General features: G+C 30.3%; 1 protein-coding gene across 1 annotated transcript; it reads left to right on the top strand.

The window, feature by feature from the left end:
• The first annotated feature begins 11,783 nt into the window (after nucleotides 1-11,783).
• On the top strand, nucleotides 11,784-16,724 carry LOC107427198 (uridylate kinase PUMPKIN, chloroplastic). The gene is made up of 7 exons (XM_016037560.4): nucleotides 11,784-12,140; nucleotides 13,638-13,785; nucleotides 13,885-13,938; nucleotides 14,363-14,454; nucleotides 15,173-15,399; nucleotides 16,103-16,279; nucleotides 16,392-16,724. The coding sequence occupies exons 1-7, from the start codon at nucleotides 11,929-11,931 to the stop codon at nucleotides 16,499-16,501; spliced, it is 1,020 nt and encodes a 339-aa protein (XP_015893046.1). The 5' UTR covers nucleotides 11,784-11,928; the 3' UTR covers nucleotides 16,502-16,724.
• Nucleotides 16,725-18,892: the final 2,168 nt, after the last annotated feature.

The raw sequence follows: 18,892 nt of genomic DNA on the forward strand, positions 1-18,892 counted from the left end.
AGGGAAATATGCCAATAGTGGCTGATTTTTTTTTGGGTGGGGATATGAATAAAATGACCTAATTTTACATAGTTTTTGTGTCCTATAATTACAAAAAAACCACTAAATTATTTTGACTATAACTTTCAAACTATAGCCTCGATTTTGTTGTTTGACATGTCCGTGTACTTGTATCGACGAGCTCTACATATTGGTACAAGAGACAAATCCAAGTTTTATATTAAAAAGGAAAGATCAAACTTAGCTCCACTTAAAAGTCAAAACTCGATCAAACTTGATAAAGCTTGGTCAAATGACTTAAGGATTCAAATTCTAAGCGTTTTCTTCATATGGGTTATTACATTAAGTTCATAACTTTGTCTACACCGATGCCCGACAACATGTTGTAAGAGAAAATTGTAACATGTTGCGGGACATTAGTCCAAATAAAATCTTGAACTTAAAAGACCTAGCAAGAGTCTAGTCCTATATACATATATATATATATATATATCAAGAGTTAGATTTATATCAGGATAATGTAATTGTTTTAAGGTCAGACTTACTTTTTTAAGTCCTTAAATCAAAACCTAGGATTTCGAATTGAGAAAATGGTCAAATATAGGTTTAATGACACATTAAAATACTATTCAAGGAAAGAAAACCTTGTTTGGATCCGATAATTAATAAATACAATTGTAAATCTCAGCCTCTGATATATAATTTAAGGGTTGAAAAAAAAAATCCTCATATTAAAGCTCTGATTTGAGTCTGACTATATATATGTATATTAAATTCTCAACTTTTCAAGAAGTCAATCCATAAAACTTGAGCAATTGCTCCTTTTCATAAATACATCTACAAAACGAAAAGATTCAAAGGATCGTACACTGTGTTCGATATGACTATATTTAAATCTTTTTTCTTTTTCTTTTTTTTTTGTTTATTTGGATAGCAAGAAATTCCATTTGTTGACATGTAATACTATTAAATAGAATAAATAGACTTATGAGGATAAATTTACTCCAACAGAGTGATAAAGGGAGCTATATCGACGTAAATGTAAAAGAAAAAAAAACTTAGCTTTTTTATGATGTACATATGGTGAAGTTGGACCCTGTGAATAATGAAGAATAAAATCTTGAACTAAGCATGTACTTGGTGTGCCAAACTATTAATGTAACAAAAAATAGTTAATGTTTATGCATGCATCTTCATCTTTGATGAACCTTTGACCTACAAAATAGGAATAACACCGTTATAAGTCCTTTAGGGGCGTCAGTTGATACTAGTCAAAGACCTTCTGATGATCAAATCAAAAAGTGAACTTTGGACTTGCATGACAAACAGAAAGAAAAAGAGAAATAAGCTTGTAGAATGATTATTTGACAGCTTCTGGTCTTTCTATAGGTTCATAATTAAGGTTTAAGTAGGAAAAATATAAGGTGAAATAAATATTACTAAGGGATAAATAATCTAATTAAGATTCTCAATCTTTGTATATTTGAACAATCTAAATAAATTGGACCACAATTTGAATAGATTGAACCACAAAATCCTATTTGTTTTGTGATTGAAGCATATTAGGTTTATCTTCCTTATTTGTTTAGATATTTAGGTAATAATGAAATATACCCCCATATCGACAACTTCTCAAATTATAGTTTTGGTAAAAGCTTGCTTTATTTTCATGAAGTTATTTTATATCTTTTTTTTATGGCAATTGTTTCATAATCTTAATTGGATTTTTAATCTAACTCAAAAGTATAAACAAAATTTTCCACACATAATTATTAATCTAATGCAATAATTTACTAATTGAGTTGATAAATAATGTAAGATTATTTTATTAGTTTACATTAAGTTTAATTTTTTTTTAAGAGTTCACTTATCAATATTTACATCAACTAATAAAATTATAATGCATCATTTGCCATATTATTAAACAAACGTGGTGTTTATAAAGCCTATCCTAAATAAATTTTTTGGATTTTCAACTATATTTAAGTTTACTTGTTTTCATATCAACAAAAATAAATGAATAATTAAAAGAATGCCAAAAAAGTGTGTAAAACTAAAAGGATGATTCCATGCACACTACAAAATCAAATAACTACAACACATTCTCTACACACTCACTTTTAATTCAACTTTTACTACTTATATCGATTAATTCTACGCACCCTCAAATATAATTAAATATATATGCTCTGTATTTTTACTCTTAACTCCTTTTGAAATAAATAATGCCATCCAACTACACTAATTTCAAAATCCTTCTCATTGCTTCATTTCTTAACATTTGTAAGCAGAGCACCAAACTAGATCAAAACTTTTGCTCCTATTGGCAAAACAAGTTCATATATACAAGACAAGTCCATATATCATTGTATTTTCGTTTGCTTTATATAATCTTAGATGTATTTAAAGTTTTTCATATACATAACCCAAATGGGTTCAAATCGTATGGGTTATATATACCATATGACTTCACGTATTGTTGTGTTTATGCTTAGCTTATATTATCTATATAGAATCAAAGTCATTTGATATACGTAAGTTAGATGGGTTCAAATGGCTAGGGTTATATGTACTAGACAGATTCACACATTTTTGAATTTTCATTTGGTTTATATAATTTGAATAGAACTAGAATTATTTGTATATGCAGCTTGGACAGGTTCAATTATATATATCGGATGATTACACACATTGTTGTATTTCTTTTGATTTATATATTTTGGAAACATTTACTTTCTTTTGTATACATAATCTAGATGAGTTCGAATTGTATGTGTCATGTATATTGAATGCCTTTAGAGTATGTAAGATGAAAATTAAAATAAATCTTGCTAAGAATAGATAAAACAAAATTAAAGAAAAGAAAAAAAGAGGAAAAAACGGATAAAAAGACACATAGAGAAAACAAATAAATAATAAAGAAAACCTAAACATTTACATTTTTAGGGTTGGAATGAATAATTCGTCAATTATTTTTATCTATCGTTTTCTCTTAATAACTAAACTTCATCGTCTCCATTATTTAGGATTTATTATTTTTTCTAAACCTCCCTTGTAATGTACATGATATTTTATTTTATATTATATATGTGCTTAAATGTATTTATGACTTTTCTTAAAAATATTTTTGGAATATAAATATATAATTAAAATGTAGTATGGTTCTTGAATTTCATAATGTGAATTGGAACCATCCAAACTAAAATAATAATAAAAAAGAGACAATGCCTCTCAAATTTCACCCATATATCAATTTTTGCTCATTAAAATTTAATTTGTTGCCAAAACTAACATATAATGTCAAATTGCTTGCATTTATAAAATATTTTAGTAGAATCTCGAAAAGAAGTTTTAATTGCACTACTAAATAAACTCTAGACAGTGTCATTATAAATTTATATTTTTACTCTCATTTAAAATTATTATTAAGGATATTTATAAATTAAATATATTTATGTTCAGAAGTATAAGCTTGAACATTTCAAATGATGTACGGAAATATGTAATTGAACATTTTAAATATATTTAAAAATAAAAATATGCGATTGAACATTTTTAAATATAAATATCTCATATGTGTTCAAAATTATGCGGCTAAATGATACAAATCTAAGTAGACTTGCGCCTAAACCGTATTATATTAGCTCGAATCTCAATTAAGTTCAAGTTCTTATGGGAAAACCTTAACCCCTAACCAACATATGATTAGAAACCTTGATATAATGAAGACGTCACAATAGGTGATGGATTTTCTATTGATAAATCAAAATTAAAACACTCACTCTCTAATGGTTTTTTAGGTGTTCAAAGAGAATTAACAGAAATTCAATCTCACAAATTAATTTTTTGAATATTATCGGAGGTGTGTTCTTCCTTAAAATTAAGGCCTTAAATAGGCTAAAGTCATAAAACAATAAACTCTAAAAATTTAGGTTAAAATCGACCACCAAAAAGAAAAGGAAATATGTTGCCTGAAATTCACCTACTTTCCTAAACTAATTTGGATTAATTAATTCCTTAATTTTGAATTAGAAATTAATTAATTTACAATGAGAATAATAAAACAATAACTTTACTAAGTTGATTTTTCTAGTAAATAAATAAATAGAAACCAAATATAAGACTAATTTCCTAAAACAAAAAGTCAAATTCAAATTAGGAAACTAATTGACTAGTCTGACTACTAAGGTATTTTGACCAATGTCTAGCTTGTTTAAGCTCCAAATCAGCTTTCATATGACATGAAGGATGCCAGATATGATTAATAATTATTCCCACATGTTGCCTCTTGGTTGAAATAAGTCAAACTTGCTTGAACAAGAAGAAACGTCAAAGCTAGCGGCTAAACAACACATTCTTGGCCAAGTGAAGATGCTGTCTGTACAAGCTAGTTTTAGGTGTTTTTGATTCTGTCTTGTCATGATTCCATGACCTCTTGGTGATATCCATCGAATCAAAAAAGTGTTGGATCCATTCGTGGCTGCCCGGAGTCCATATTTGCACTAAAATAACTATCCGGATTCGTAACAGCTTCCACTACTTGGATGCTCAAAACAGGGCACCACAACGGGTTGTCGGTTGTGCAAGCACGGAGCGATTCTCATCATTCTCCTCCTCTTGAAAAGGATTTGCCCTTAAATTGAAATCATCACCTGCAGCAAAAGGAGATAAGTCAGCAACATTAAATGTAGCACTAATATTATACTCACCCGATAAATCAAGTTTGTAAACATTTTCATTAATTCATTTCAAAACTTGAAAAAGTCCATCTTCACGTGGCATAAGCTTGGACTTCTTTTGTTTGGAAAACCTCTCATTCCTTAAGTGCAACTAAACACAATCTCCTGGGTCAAATATTATCAGAACAAATCCTAGAAATACTAATTTATCTTTACATAAATCACACTTTTTAAAATTAGCAAATAATCTCTCCCAAATTTTCAAATTTCCACTCAATAAAGCTCTCAACAATGCAAATAAAGTTTTATACAACAAAAACATCTTTAAATAAGCATCTTTATAAATCATAACTAGCATAGATGTATTACTCACAAATTCCTTTTTAAGCTCACCTAAGCTAAGATAAAAAAATTTCTTTTTCTTTTCTTTCCTCTTTTTTTCTTTCATACTCACGGATTTTCCTTTTCCACTCTCACTCTTGGGTTTTGCTCTCTTTCTTTCCCCTCAAGTTTGAGTTTAGGACACTTACCTGGTTGGTTATGTTCGGCTTTGGCCCCTTGGATAGGAGTTGAAGTCATGGATGCTACACTAGCCTTTTGTTTAAGCTGTTCGGCCTCCCTCCTTTGTTGCATTTGAAGTTGATCTCTAAATACTTCCTTTGGAGTTAATGGCTCCAGCTGAATCTTTTTCTCTTTAAATTTAACTACAATGGAATTCTCTCTCCCATAATGTATGGCATCCTTACCAAATTGCCATGGTCTACCCAACAAAATATGACCCGCATGCATAGGAACAACATAACACAATACAACATTCACACATTTATCAATGCTGAATTTTACTTTGGCTTGTTTTTTTACTTTCTTCTCACCATAATCATTAAGACATTATAATCTATATGGTTTTGGATATTTAATGGTTGCTAATCCCAATTTATCAACTACCAAATTACAAATTACATTTGCATAACTTCCATTATCAACTATCATACTACAAATGTTACATTGAATTTCACATCGGGTGTGGAAGATATTCTCACTTGGAATTTGGTCCTCATTTTTGTACACGATTAGAACTTTTCTTGCCACCAAACTCAATTCAGGCCTAGATGATTTGAGTGTTTCAAATTCATCATGCCCTTCATCTCCAACTTCTTCATCATCAAATTCGGCTTCTCCTTCACTTTCTTCACTTTCGGATTCTAACTCACCATTACCTTTTAACACCATCATTTTCCTATTCGAGCATTGACTAGCAATGTGTGCTTGTCCCTGGCACTTAAAACACACAATATCATGAGTTCTAGGAGGTTTAGGATCAGATTTATCTTCATTCTTTGGTGCTTGGACAGATTCAGCTTTGTACTCCTTTTTTGGCTGATTGGTGCTTTCTTCTCCAAGATTCAGCATTTATCTTGCTTCAAAGGTGGGATTCCTTCTCCAAGCACTTAGATTCGATCTCCCGCTATTTGAAACTCTTCTAAACCGTGAGCTTGTACCCCTCCTCTTGAATTGATTCTCAAGTTTGATAGCCACATGCAACATCTCTTCCAATTCCACATATTGTTGTAATTCCAATTGATTGGCTATCTCACGTTCAACCCACCTAGAAACCTTGCCATGATTGCTTCTCTATCTTCATTCATACTTAATCTCATCATGAGTATCTCCATCTCTTTGTAATAATCTTCCACGGACCTACTACCTTATGATAATGATTGTAACCTTTGATGTAGCAACCTATGGTAATAAGTCAGTACAAATACAAAGTGAGCATCTGGGAAAAAAAGGGCATATACAGATAATGAAGAACCATAGGACTGAATTACTTGAGATGCCTATTCCCATGAGAAATCGTGGAGCCACCCATTAATGGTAGTGGAACTCTGCGCAAAGTTTCCTCTCGCTTCCTCATGGCTCCTTTCATTTATCGCCAAGTAGTAATCAATTCATCACCTACTCTTCTTCAGGTATTTGGTTCATTTGTCCACCATTGAAGTGCACAATGTCCAAATTCCTTTACTACCACTTTTACCTTCTTAGTCTCTGAATAGTTATAACAATCGAATATCATCTCCATACATTTCTCCCACTCTAAATAAGCCTCCGGATCACTTTTTCTCAAGGTGGTATATTGACTTTAATATTTTCAAGATTATCATCCTCCTCCCTTGCTGGTCTACCATGGTTTTTCCTTCCTTGGAGAGCATAGATGTCTTCAAAATCCTCCTCTAAATTATCTCCATAATTTCCCCCTTCAAAATTCTCCTTATGGTGTCCACGACCTCCTCGACCTTGGCCACTATGGAATTCTTGCCTCAAATTCGGCCACTTTGTGATGTTTCCAACCTGTCCATCCTTTGATCTAGGTGATCAAAGTGAGCATTTATCCGCTGTATTGCTCCAAGACCGCCATCATGTCTGTGTGCTCACCTCCACTTCTCAAAGCTCGGGAATCACCCTTGAATCCTACAAATTCCTCTTCATTAATTCTTAATGGTACATCTTCTTTTCTCACCCTTGAATCTTCCATGTTAGTATGAATAACACAAAAATAAAATAGAACCTCACCAAAATCACTCCCTTACATGTTTGACTCAAACAAATGTCTCAATACTCGTGTTTGCACACTAGTTTCGGCCTTTAACCCTCTATTGAGTTCACACTTTCTTGCCTTTTTCAACTCAAAGAATTAACTCAAAGTTCTAGTTAAAACACACTTAAATAGCAATAAGATCACAAGTATACCTTAATTTAAACTTATCAATAAAACAACAACAAAAGTTGAACAAATACCGAGTGAATTTAAACACCTAATTCTCGGCTTTTCTAAGCAAAAATAAGGCAATTTAACAAAGAAAATTTTAGAATCAATAAGAACGGGATCAGATGGTAAGAAATTAAGAATTCAAGAATAAAATTTAGAGAAAGAAATTCAAATACAAACAAGAATCAAATCGAACAAAAATATCGGATAGTTGTTGGTTGTTGTTCTTTGTGATTCAAATTTTTGTATCAAATCCTTTAACTAATTTTAATCCAAATAATTTTAGCACTTAAAAATACAAATTTCCAGCAGCAATATAAAATTCCAACAACTCCAAAATATCACAAACCAAATTTCCAGCTCAAACAAATTCACACTCTAAACTTCAACCAAAACCGGCCTTCTAAATTTTTATTTATTTATTAAGCTTCTTCTTCTTCTTCTTCTTCTTCTTCTTTTTACTCACAGATATGAACTCAACTGTAGTAGCAAAAATTAACAACAAAATTGCAAATCCAACACCAAGATGCCACCAAACTTGTGACCACCAATAACAAAATACAAATCTGCAATTTTTTTTGTAAATTTATATATGTTGCCGCAATTCCTCTTCTTTTTCTTTTTATTTTTTTATTTTTTTTATATCACAAATGGAACAATGCAACACAAATACCAGCAGTACCAAAAACAATACAATCCTCGAACTTCAATGCCAAATTTAACAAACACGATTCTCCAACAAAAAGAAAAACTCTGTCTTTTTTTCTTTTTCTTTTTTTTGAATATATGAATGCAAATAATTAAGATCAAAACAGTAAAGAAAAATCAACAATAAACTAAATTAATAAGAACAAAAATGAAAAAAACTAACAAACTAGGAAGCAAAAATACGGTAAAACAAGGAAAATCTAATTTGACTAGGAATGAGATTTTTTTTTTGTTAATATGAATAATGTGTATGGTGATAGAAGCAACCTTAATCTAATGCTAAAATTGCAAAGTACAAAAAACAAAGTAAAACAAATACGAGAGATCAAACCTAAACAAAATCTTGGCTCTGATACCAAATGGTACAACCCTAGGTTGACTCGCGCCTAAACCCATATTATATTAGTCCGGATTTCAATTAAATTCAAGTTTTTATGGAAAAACCTTAAACCCTAACCAACCTGTGATTAGAAACTTTGGTATAATAAAGACACTACAATAGGTGATGGATTTTCTGTTGATAAGTCAAAATTAAAACGCTCACTCTCTAATGGTGTTTTAGGTGTTCAAAGAGAACAAAGAGAAATTCAATCTCACAAATTAATTTTTTGAATATTATTGAAGGTATATTCTTCCTCAAAATTAAGCCCTTAAATAGGCTAGTGTCACAAAATAATAAACTCTAAAAATTTAGGTTAAAATCGGCCACCAAAGAGAAAAGGAAACATGTTGGCCGAAATTCACCTACTTTCCTAAACTAATTTGGATGAATTAATTCCTTTATTTTGAATTAGAAATTAATTAATTTATAATAAAATAATAAAATAATAACTTTCCTAAGTTGATTTATCCAGCAAATAAAGAAATAGAAACCAAATATAAGACTAATTTCTTAAAACAAAAAGTCAAAATCAACTTAGAAAACTAATTGACTAGTTTGACTACTAAGGTATTTTGACCAATGTCTAGCTTGTTTGAGCATCAAATCAGCTTCCATATGATATGTAGGATGCCAAATATGATTAATAATGATTCCCACATGTTGTCCTTGATTGGAATAAGTTAAACTTGCTTGAATAAGAAGAAAAGTCAAAGTCAGTGGCTAAATAGCACATATTTGGCCAAATTAAGATGCTTTCTGTACAAGTAGGTTTTTAGGTGCTTTTGATTCTGCCTTGTCATGATTCTATGGCCTCTTGGTGATATCCTTTGGATCCAGGAAGTGTTGGGTCCATTCGTGATGCTTGGAGTCCATATTTGCACTAAAACAGCTACCCGGGTCTGTAACGGCTTCCACCACTTGGATGCTTAAAACAGGCTTGTATCTTCGGGTATTGACAAGCCTTCTTCGAGTATTGACAAGCTTTTTTGAGAATTGGTTATTCCCTGTATAAATGCAGCCAAATTGTCCTTAAATCTCTTGGCTTGAGCCTTAGTGATCGGTCCGATCTTCATCTGTATTGGGTCAACACCCCAGCGGGTTGTCGATTGTGCGGGCACGGGCGAATTCTCATCCCTAAACATATTAAATGTATTTAAAAGTATGCAACTTAATATCTTCAGATACGAATAGCTCAAATATGTTCAGAAGGATGTGACTCAACATATTCAGATACTAGCATTTTAAATATATTCAAAAGTATGTGATTGAACATCTCAAATGTGTTCAAAACTATACGATCAAATATCTTTAGAGACGTTCATAATTTTGAGACTAAATACTCTAACGAATAAATCTTTCCATTGTCCAAAAGTGTTCTAACCGAAAATTTTTTTTGTTGAATTTCCATGACTATCAATTTAGTTTAAAAGCATTGTAAAGAGTTTTTGTGAAGTGATGTTTGATTTGTAAGCGATTTGTGAAAGAAAGAAAAAAAATATATATTTTTTTTAACTTAGTTAAGACTCTATGAATTGTGGGTATTTTAGATATTAGAAATACTGTATAAAGTTAACTTTTATTTTTTATATATTTAAATGATAGTATGTAAAGAATGATACTATGTAGAGTTCATGTGACAAAATTGACATATTACTTTTCAAAATGGTTGCTAATATAAATTATATAGTTAATTATCCCTTTTATTATTATTATTATTTTAATATACATATACTGAAAGAGAGATTTTTTCACAATTTAAAAAATATAAAAAAAAAAATTTCTAATACCTAAACTATCTATAATTCATAGTCTTAATTAAGCTAAAAAAATACTTATTTTTTTTACAAATTGCTTACAAATCAAACACCACTCTAAGAAAATTCTTCACGACACTTTTGGATAAAATTAATAGTTATAGAAATTCCATAAAATTTTCTTTCTCATTAGAACACTTTTAGGCAATGGAAAAATGTATTTGTTGGAATGTTCGGTCTTAAAATTATAAAAGTTTCTAAAGATACTCGATCGTATACTTTTGAATACATTTGAGATGTTCAATCACATATTTCTGAATATAATTGAGATGTTTGTATTTGAAGAAGCTTAGCTGTGTATTTCTGAATGCATTTAAGATGTTTAGTCGTATATTTCTAAATATGCATGAGATATATATATTTTAAAGACGTTCAATCACCTACTTCTAAATATATTTAAAAAATTTAATCATATATTTCTGAATACCATTTGAAATGTTCAATCATATAATTTTGAATAGAAATATTTTTTAATTAGTAAATATTTTTAATAATAATTTTAAATAAAGATAAAAATATAAATTTATAATAAAACTATATAGAATTTGTTTGTTAATATAACTAGTACTTCTCACATCAAAATTGATAAAAGATGAACTAAAACAATTTTTTTTTCTCTGTTTTCTTTCTATGCCTGATAATTTTTTTATACAAAGAAATATTACTATTTAAACATATATTGTTTATAATTGCAATTAATTTGAATATTTTTACTGTCTTAAAAAAAATTTGGGGTTGAAACTGTTAAAAAGACAAACTGCTTAAACGCCTTTCTAAAATATTTTAGAGGAATTTGACGAAATTGACATGCTACTTTTCAAATTAGTTACTATTATATAGTCAACTATCCTTTTCATTATTTATTATTTATTATTTATTTTTACTTTTTTACTTTTTTACTTTTTTTAATTGTTTTAATTTTTTTTAAATACATATATCAAAATTGGTAAAAGATGAACTAAAACAATTCTTATTCCCGTTCTTCTTTCTATGTTTGATAATTTTTTTTTTATACAAATAAATATTACTATTTACACATATATTGTTTATATTAGCAAGAATTTGAATATTTGTATTGTTTTCAAAAAAAAAAAAAATTGGAAATGAAACTATTAAAGAGAAAAACTGCTTAAAATATATGGATGAAAATTACGCTTAATTTGTGGTTTTTCCTAAATCCAAAAAGGGGCCGGGGGGTAAGGGGAAGGGAATAAATAGACCGAAGCCAAAAACCAATTTTTTTATTTTATTTTTTGTTTTTCAATGAAACAAATTTGGATATTCCTTGATCGGTTTCTCACAAGATCTAGATATTTTTCTGGTACGCAGGAAAATGTAAATTTATTGAGAAAAATGATATTATTATTATTATTATTATTCTGACTGTAGAAGTTAACATTTATTTTTGGAAAACCCACAAGTTAACAAAAAATAAAACAAAAATAAAATCCAAAAAATAAAATAAATAGAATTATCCACTAGTGAAGCCCCTGAAAATTGAACGAAAGCCTCGGTGGTAGGGCGAGCAAACAGAAGAAGAAGAAGAAGTGGAAGTTTCATCATCACTCTCTGTTTGTGATGGCAATCTCTACTAACTTTTTCGCCGTCTTCAATTCCATACCCTCTACTTCCTCGTCTTTTTCTTCTTCATTTACAAAACCATCTTTGGGTTCTTTGAAACACCATTACGGTTTGAAGGTTGGTAAACCAAGCTCAAATAGGCGCTTGGTGCTTAGCTGTTCATCTTCTCAGATGGATTCCAACTCTGACACCATGAATATAGGAAATGGGTATGTGAAAGACTTGTCTTTCTTTCTATTTTTGTTTAATGGGTTATCAGAATTTCTAAGTTGTTTGTGGAGTATACATGGAATTGCGAGTATTGGGTGTTTGCTCAAATGTCTAAGTGGAATGGTCTTAAAGATTGCATTTTGATGCTGATATGTTGTGATTTTTTAACTGGGTTAATAAATATTGCTAGTGTTTGACTTTAGAATGTTGAGCGTATTCTGCAGAATATTTATAAAGTTGTAGAATTGCAGACTGCTTTAATGTTTCGTTTCTGTATTCCTTGTGATGGAACATATTCTATTATTATGACAGCTTTCACTTATTTCTATCAGACTTATTTTTGTCTGTTTTACACTTAAATATTAATTGGTTGGAAAGTTATCCTCCGCATAATTTTCCAAACCGAAGCAGATTAATTGCTGTGGATTGAAATGAACTTGTAAAGACATGACAGAGTGCACATGGTCTTTAAACTAGTAATTTCAACTTAAGAGCTTGTTTTCATTTGCAGTTTGATATGGACTTACCACTCTAGGAGTTTACTGACAACTATCGTTCTTCTTATTGAAAAGTTATGAGTATGCAATTTTACTGGGGTAAATTAAACACGAATTACTTCTCCAGTTGATTCTCTGGAGAATAGCTAGTTAAAAAATGAAGAAATTTTATAACTTCAATACATGACCAACTTATTTTGGTCGCAATTAGACAATTAGTTTGTGAACGCGGTCTTACCATTTTGCTGCTAAACATAAAAATAAACAAATACATTACTTGCTTTAGTACCCATTGGATAATTATAGTGTAAAAAGGGTCTTACAACATTTTGGCCCTTCCTTACGAGAAAATATAGTTTTCTGTAATTCTTATTTGGAGCTGTGTTGGCTGTTCCTGCAGTTACATGCCGTAGAACATCTTTTAATATTTTATTTACCCGAAAGATAAAAAATTTCTTCTATAAGATTTTCTCCTGTTATTTGTTCTACAACACCAATAAGTACCTTCCTAAGAATCTGGACTACTCTATCTGAAATTATCTTTTGTACACTGAGGTTATGATGCAAGATTCCTAACCATCAGCATTGAAAATATATTCAAGTGCAATATTTTAGCTCAAAGGCAGGTTATGGGTCAATGCATTTGTTTGCACCATTATAGTTTGTTTTATCTTACAGGAGAGCAGTATAGAGGTATTATCGTTAGGTTGTTGACTCAAAAGCCTTCTGCAGTACACTACTATAATGGTGATATTGGTGTAAACCTCACCAAGTCTTTCTTGCAAAGTTGAACCAGTGAGCTCTCAGGAATTGTATTCATCTGTAAATTAATGCTATTTCAATTCTTAACTATCCAAAACTTAACTGGGTTCACTATTTTATACATTTATTTGCTGAAGCTTTGATTTTGTGCCACTTGCAACAGCAACTTCATTGTTAGTTATAGCTATCAACAGCAACGCTCAGTTGTCCAACTTTTAACTTCATTTTCTTTATCAGGCGGTCACAAATTTCATCTGCATCTTCATTTGGGTTGACAATGAGTGAAACCACCATGTCAAGAACATCTTATAAATGGCAAAGGGTCTTGCTTAAAGTAAGTGGAGAAGCACTTGCTGGGGATCAAACACAGAATATTGACCCGAAGGTCAGACTGTCAATGATTATATCTCTGTTTATTTTATTTGAATCTCCTGAAGACGGTTTTTGAAGCATGGCTATAATTTTCTTTTGCCTAAAATACTAGATCACGATGTCAATTGCAAGAGAGGTTGCAGCTGTGACTCGCCTTGGCATTGAGGTATATTTTCAACACGACCAGCTAGATTATGTACATATGGAATGCATGCGTGCATGAACAAACATGTAAATATTTAGACACAAACACAGATACAAATATATAAGGTCAAGTGGTGTTGGTTTTGCAGTTTGTTTTGTGATTTTTATTGTTGACTACTGTACACTTTCAACTGATTGCAGGGAATAATATGCAATTTTGGATACACTTTATGTTTATAACAAGTGAAGTAGGTTTTAATTGTTGAATTATACAGAAAAATTAGAAACCATAATAATATTTTGGATCAGTTGCAATGTTCTTTACATGTACTTTCCAAATAAAATATGATATATTTCATTAAATTGTTACAATAAAGATCAAGTGATATAGAATTTAATTTCTTGGTTTTAGTGAATGTCTTGATCATCTTAAGCAAATGCTGCAGGTAGCAATTGTGGTTGGTGGAGGGAATATATTCCGTGGCTCCTCCTGGGCTGGAAGTAGTGGTCTTGACCGTTCATCTGCTGATTACATTGGGTATTCCCTTTTATCTGGATTGACTAGATGCAGTGTGAGCTCGAAGGAGCTGCATTTTTCCTTCAAGTCATTTACCACTGATATGGTTTATTTTTTGTTCTGTACACGTTTTCGTTTTGTTTGTGTAAAAGTTGCAAGTGAGGCTTTGAGGTAATATAGTTTTTTAGTAATTGATTGGACACCACAACCTAAAGTACATACAGAATTACGTTACGGATGCAAAATTATTTTTGCTTTAAATTTTTGTCAGTGTTGCAACATTTATCTGTAAATATGTTTTTTTATTGTCTGTACCATAGAAGGATTTCGAGACAGAGGCTTTTATACTGAATCTTTTAATGATTCCTTCAAAAATTTAGGATTCTTTGTCAGTAGGCACTAAATACCAATACTACTTTTACGGTTCCATCCATTTAGTTAAGATTTGGACACCACAGTTAGCACATTGCCACTATATAATATATCCATATGTTTGTATGTATATTTTCTATTTTACTCTAATATCCCAAATCTAAAAGGGAGTTTAAGAGGGAAGAAGACTTGAGATATGAGGATTATGTGGGACAGTAAAAACATATAACTTGGTGATTCAGAAAAGACAAGGTTCAAGAAAAGTTTTAAATCATAGTTTATAGGAGGATTTATTTGATTTATTTTATATAATTAAAAAAATCAATTAAAGTTCCCTGTTCCTTTATTTTATTTACTGAATTTATAGGATGTTGGCAACTGTCATGAACGCCATATTTCTTCAAGCAACGATGGAGAGTATTGGCATCCCTACTCGAGTGCAGACTGCATTCCGAATGTCTGAGGTTGCAGAGCCTTATATACGTAGAAGGGCTGTAAGGCATTTGGAAAAAGGGAGGGTTGTAATTTTTGCAGCTGGGACAGGAAATCCATTTTTCACTACAGATACCGCTGCTGCCCTTCGTTGTGCAGAAAGTAAGTTTTTAGTTGTTTATATGGAATACGCAAGTGCTTTTGGTATTTATTAATGGTGAAGATAATAGTCTATCCCCTAGTGTTTAGTTTCTATTTAGGTTCTGCCTTTCCTTATTAATTTTAACTATTTATTTTATTTGGGATTTCCTTATTTATTTCAGATAGTTTATACTTAATGTTGAGTTTGCATATGGGTAATTTTAGAGATGTTAAGACTATCAACTTACCTCCCTTGCTATTCTCATTTTCCCCTCACTCTGCATGCTTCTCTTTCACCCTGTTTCTCTCTCCTATTTTATTCTACACTTTTTCTTTTGTTTGGTACTAACATATTAATCATAATGTGAAATGTATGTGAGATTTTCATATGGAATTTTGCTAGATTATCCATTCACGTATAATTTTTTTCCTTACTCCTATCCTAACGTAGTCATGATACTCCTGATATCAAGAGGAAAAGGAATTCCAAATTTTTAGGTTTCCATAATTTCCCAAAATGACAAGGAAAATGCTACGGCTTGCTGCTTAAACATCTAAAGTTTTTCGGGCAGTGGAAAATTCATTTGGGAAAAATATGAAAAGACAAAAGTTGGGATTTATAGGATTTTAGTTGCATATTTACAACTTGTTTTGGTTGACAATGATTTCTCAAACTAACAACTTTGATTTTGAACTATTAATCATTATTCAAATGATGACCCAGTTAATGCAGAGGTGGTGCTGAAAGCTACAAATGTTGATGGGGTCTATGATGATGATCCAAGGAGAAATCCAAATGCTCGTCTTCTTGACACTCTAACATATCAGGAGGTGACTTCGAAAGATCTTTCCGTAATGGACATGACTGCAATTACTCTCTGTCAAGAAAATAACATTCCTGGTATGTTTATGTTGAAGATAATTAAGCTTTATGCCCACACTTAAGGGCTTATATATAACAATCTAGTAAGTAAACGTCACATATAGGCCTGAGCTTCTTTGCTTTGCTGCAGTTGTTGTCTTCAATCTATCCAAACCAGGTTACATCTCAAGAGCCATAAAAGGAGAGAGGGTTGGCACAATTATTGGAGGAACAAGGAATTCTATGGCAGCGAAAACATGATGATGATGATGGATGGGTTTTTGATCTCAAAGAGTTGTGGATGCTAGTTTGCTAGTGAAGCATTTGAAGATTGAAAGTTGAAGTGGAAGAAAACTGTTACTCAGCATCTAATTTGTAAATAATTTTTGTGGATGTTGAAAAAGATTAAAAAGAATTAATTTGGCTCTAATTTCAGGTTTATTTCTCCCAAGCGAATAAAATTCTTTTTACGGTTTTTATTTTATTGCATTTCCTAACCACGACCAATTTATTGGTTTAGTAGCAAAATGTAAAATTCCAATTGTACGTGGAAGATCAGTCAAAACAGTAGCTGTATATTTAATTTAAAAACAAAAAGATTTCTTTCTGAAAACTTGAGTATGTGAAACCTAATTTTTGTTAAATCTTATAATTATGGTACTGGAATTAATAGTACATTTCTTCCTATAAACTTGAACTTTTAAAACCTAATTTTGTTAAATCTTTTAATATAGGTAATGGAATTAATATTTTCTATTAAGAAATACAATATTAAATGAGTTCTTTTAAAAAAAATAAAAGCATGCTTTTATTTTTTGATTAAAAAAAATGTATTTTAGTTGTTAAATGTAAACACTGTTAATACTCAATTTTGATACAAAGAACCCAATAGACTTAAATTGAAAATTTATATTTTATCTAAACAAAATTATTTTTATACAAAAGATAGCGCTGGAGATTTTGATTGGAGATTGATTTGATTATTACAAGTTATACAGTATAAATTTAATCTAGATTATTTTTATTAATAAATGACACATTTGAAAATTTTTAACCTAATAATAATGAAATAATCTTACATTAAACTAATAAATGGTATTTTTTGTCTTGTAGTCTTAGGTAGGTTAAATTGTCCTAAACTTTAAACTCATTTATCTTTCACTTCAGCTCATATTTTTAATCGGTTGATTCTTTTTACATGATGCCAATTTCGTGCTAAACTGCCTTCTCTTATGACATTACCGAAAGCCCTTTGATTTTTAATTTATTTCCTTTTAAAAATTTCTTCTCTTGACGGCAAACTTATCAGTGATGACTAATGAGATGGGTGTTATGGTTTTTTGTTTTTATTTTATTTTTGAGATATTATCGCATGAAGTCCCTGAATTATCGGGTATGTGATATTTTGGTTCCTAAACTATTTTTTTTAACAAATAAATCCTGGAATTCATTGGAATTATACACCGTTGGGACAAAACATTAATTCCGTTAATAATGTTAACAGAAAGAGCATGTGAGATGTACATGCCTATTTGACTAGGGCAACCAAGGTCATTTGCACTCGATACCAATCACGTCTCTTCCCCAAATCCTGTAAAAACTTAGGTCTGCAACTTTGATTTTGGAATTAAGAAATGTAAGATGGAATTCGCAAATCATAGAAGAAAATAAAAATGGACTGAAAAGTGAGCCATGATGGATGCCTTGTTGCCGAAAAGACATCTTGGACTAACTTAAATGTAGGAAGAAGGTTCCATGGTTGTCAAAAAATAAGGTTTCTTTCTAATTCTTGTTTTATTTATTTATTTATTTTTTTTAATTATAAAAATAAATATTGAGGTAGTTATTCGGTTTTGATTAAAGTTTAACTGTATTTGTTAAAATTTACGGACCTTAAATATATATAACAAATTCTATTAAAGCATAAATTACTGACCTCCAAATGCAGTCATTGATAAATTAAATCTTTAATCCTGCAAAATAGAAAACAACATAATAATAGTGCCTATGAATATACTATTCTCAAACTAATATCTAAAACCCTAATCACAAAATACCATCCTATATCTATTTGCTTGTCCTAGATATTTTATAGTCTCTGCAAATCAGACTTACTCATTAATTTTAACACACACAAAAAAATAATTATTTAATAATATAATAATAATAAAAATATGGGTAAGTCAATGAGCTTAAAAAAAAAAAGTTAGTCTCCAATCCAATGGACTAACAGAAATATTACAAAAAGTGTGGGATTAAGAGCCCTACTATAAATTAATAAACAAGTCAATCCTATTAATGACATAAATGAGTCCTGTAAGTGAGTAATTGAGTATACTAAATCTACGAATATTAATTTATCTAATATTTATTTTATTTGAATTTAAGACTATGATTTATTAAGGATAAAATTAAGGAATGATTTGAAATCTATAAGTGAAAATGAGGGCAGTTTAATTTTTTGAAAGGTCTCCCATGAATGTCTAATGGTGTATTCGGAAACTTACAATTACTTTTCATTAAATATTGAAAATCCATATTTATTTATGTATGTGGGAATGAATAAATGTTTGTTTATTGGTGCAAGCTTTTTAACATAGCCACAGTCCCTATTTGCCTTCATTCTTTCCATAATCCATAGGTCTTTTCCAT

The sequence above is a fragment of the Ziziphus jujuba genome, chromosome 7 (assembly GCF_031755915.1).
Source record: "Ziziphus jujuba cultivar Dongzao chromosome 7, ASM3175591v1".
In the NCBI taxonomy this organism is placed as follows: domain Eukaryota; kingdom Viridiplantae; phylum Streptophyta; class Magnoliopsida; order Rosales; family Rhamnaceae; genus Ziziphus; species Ziziphus jujuba.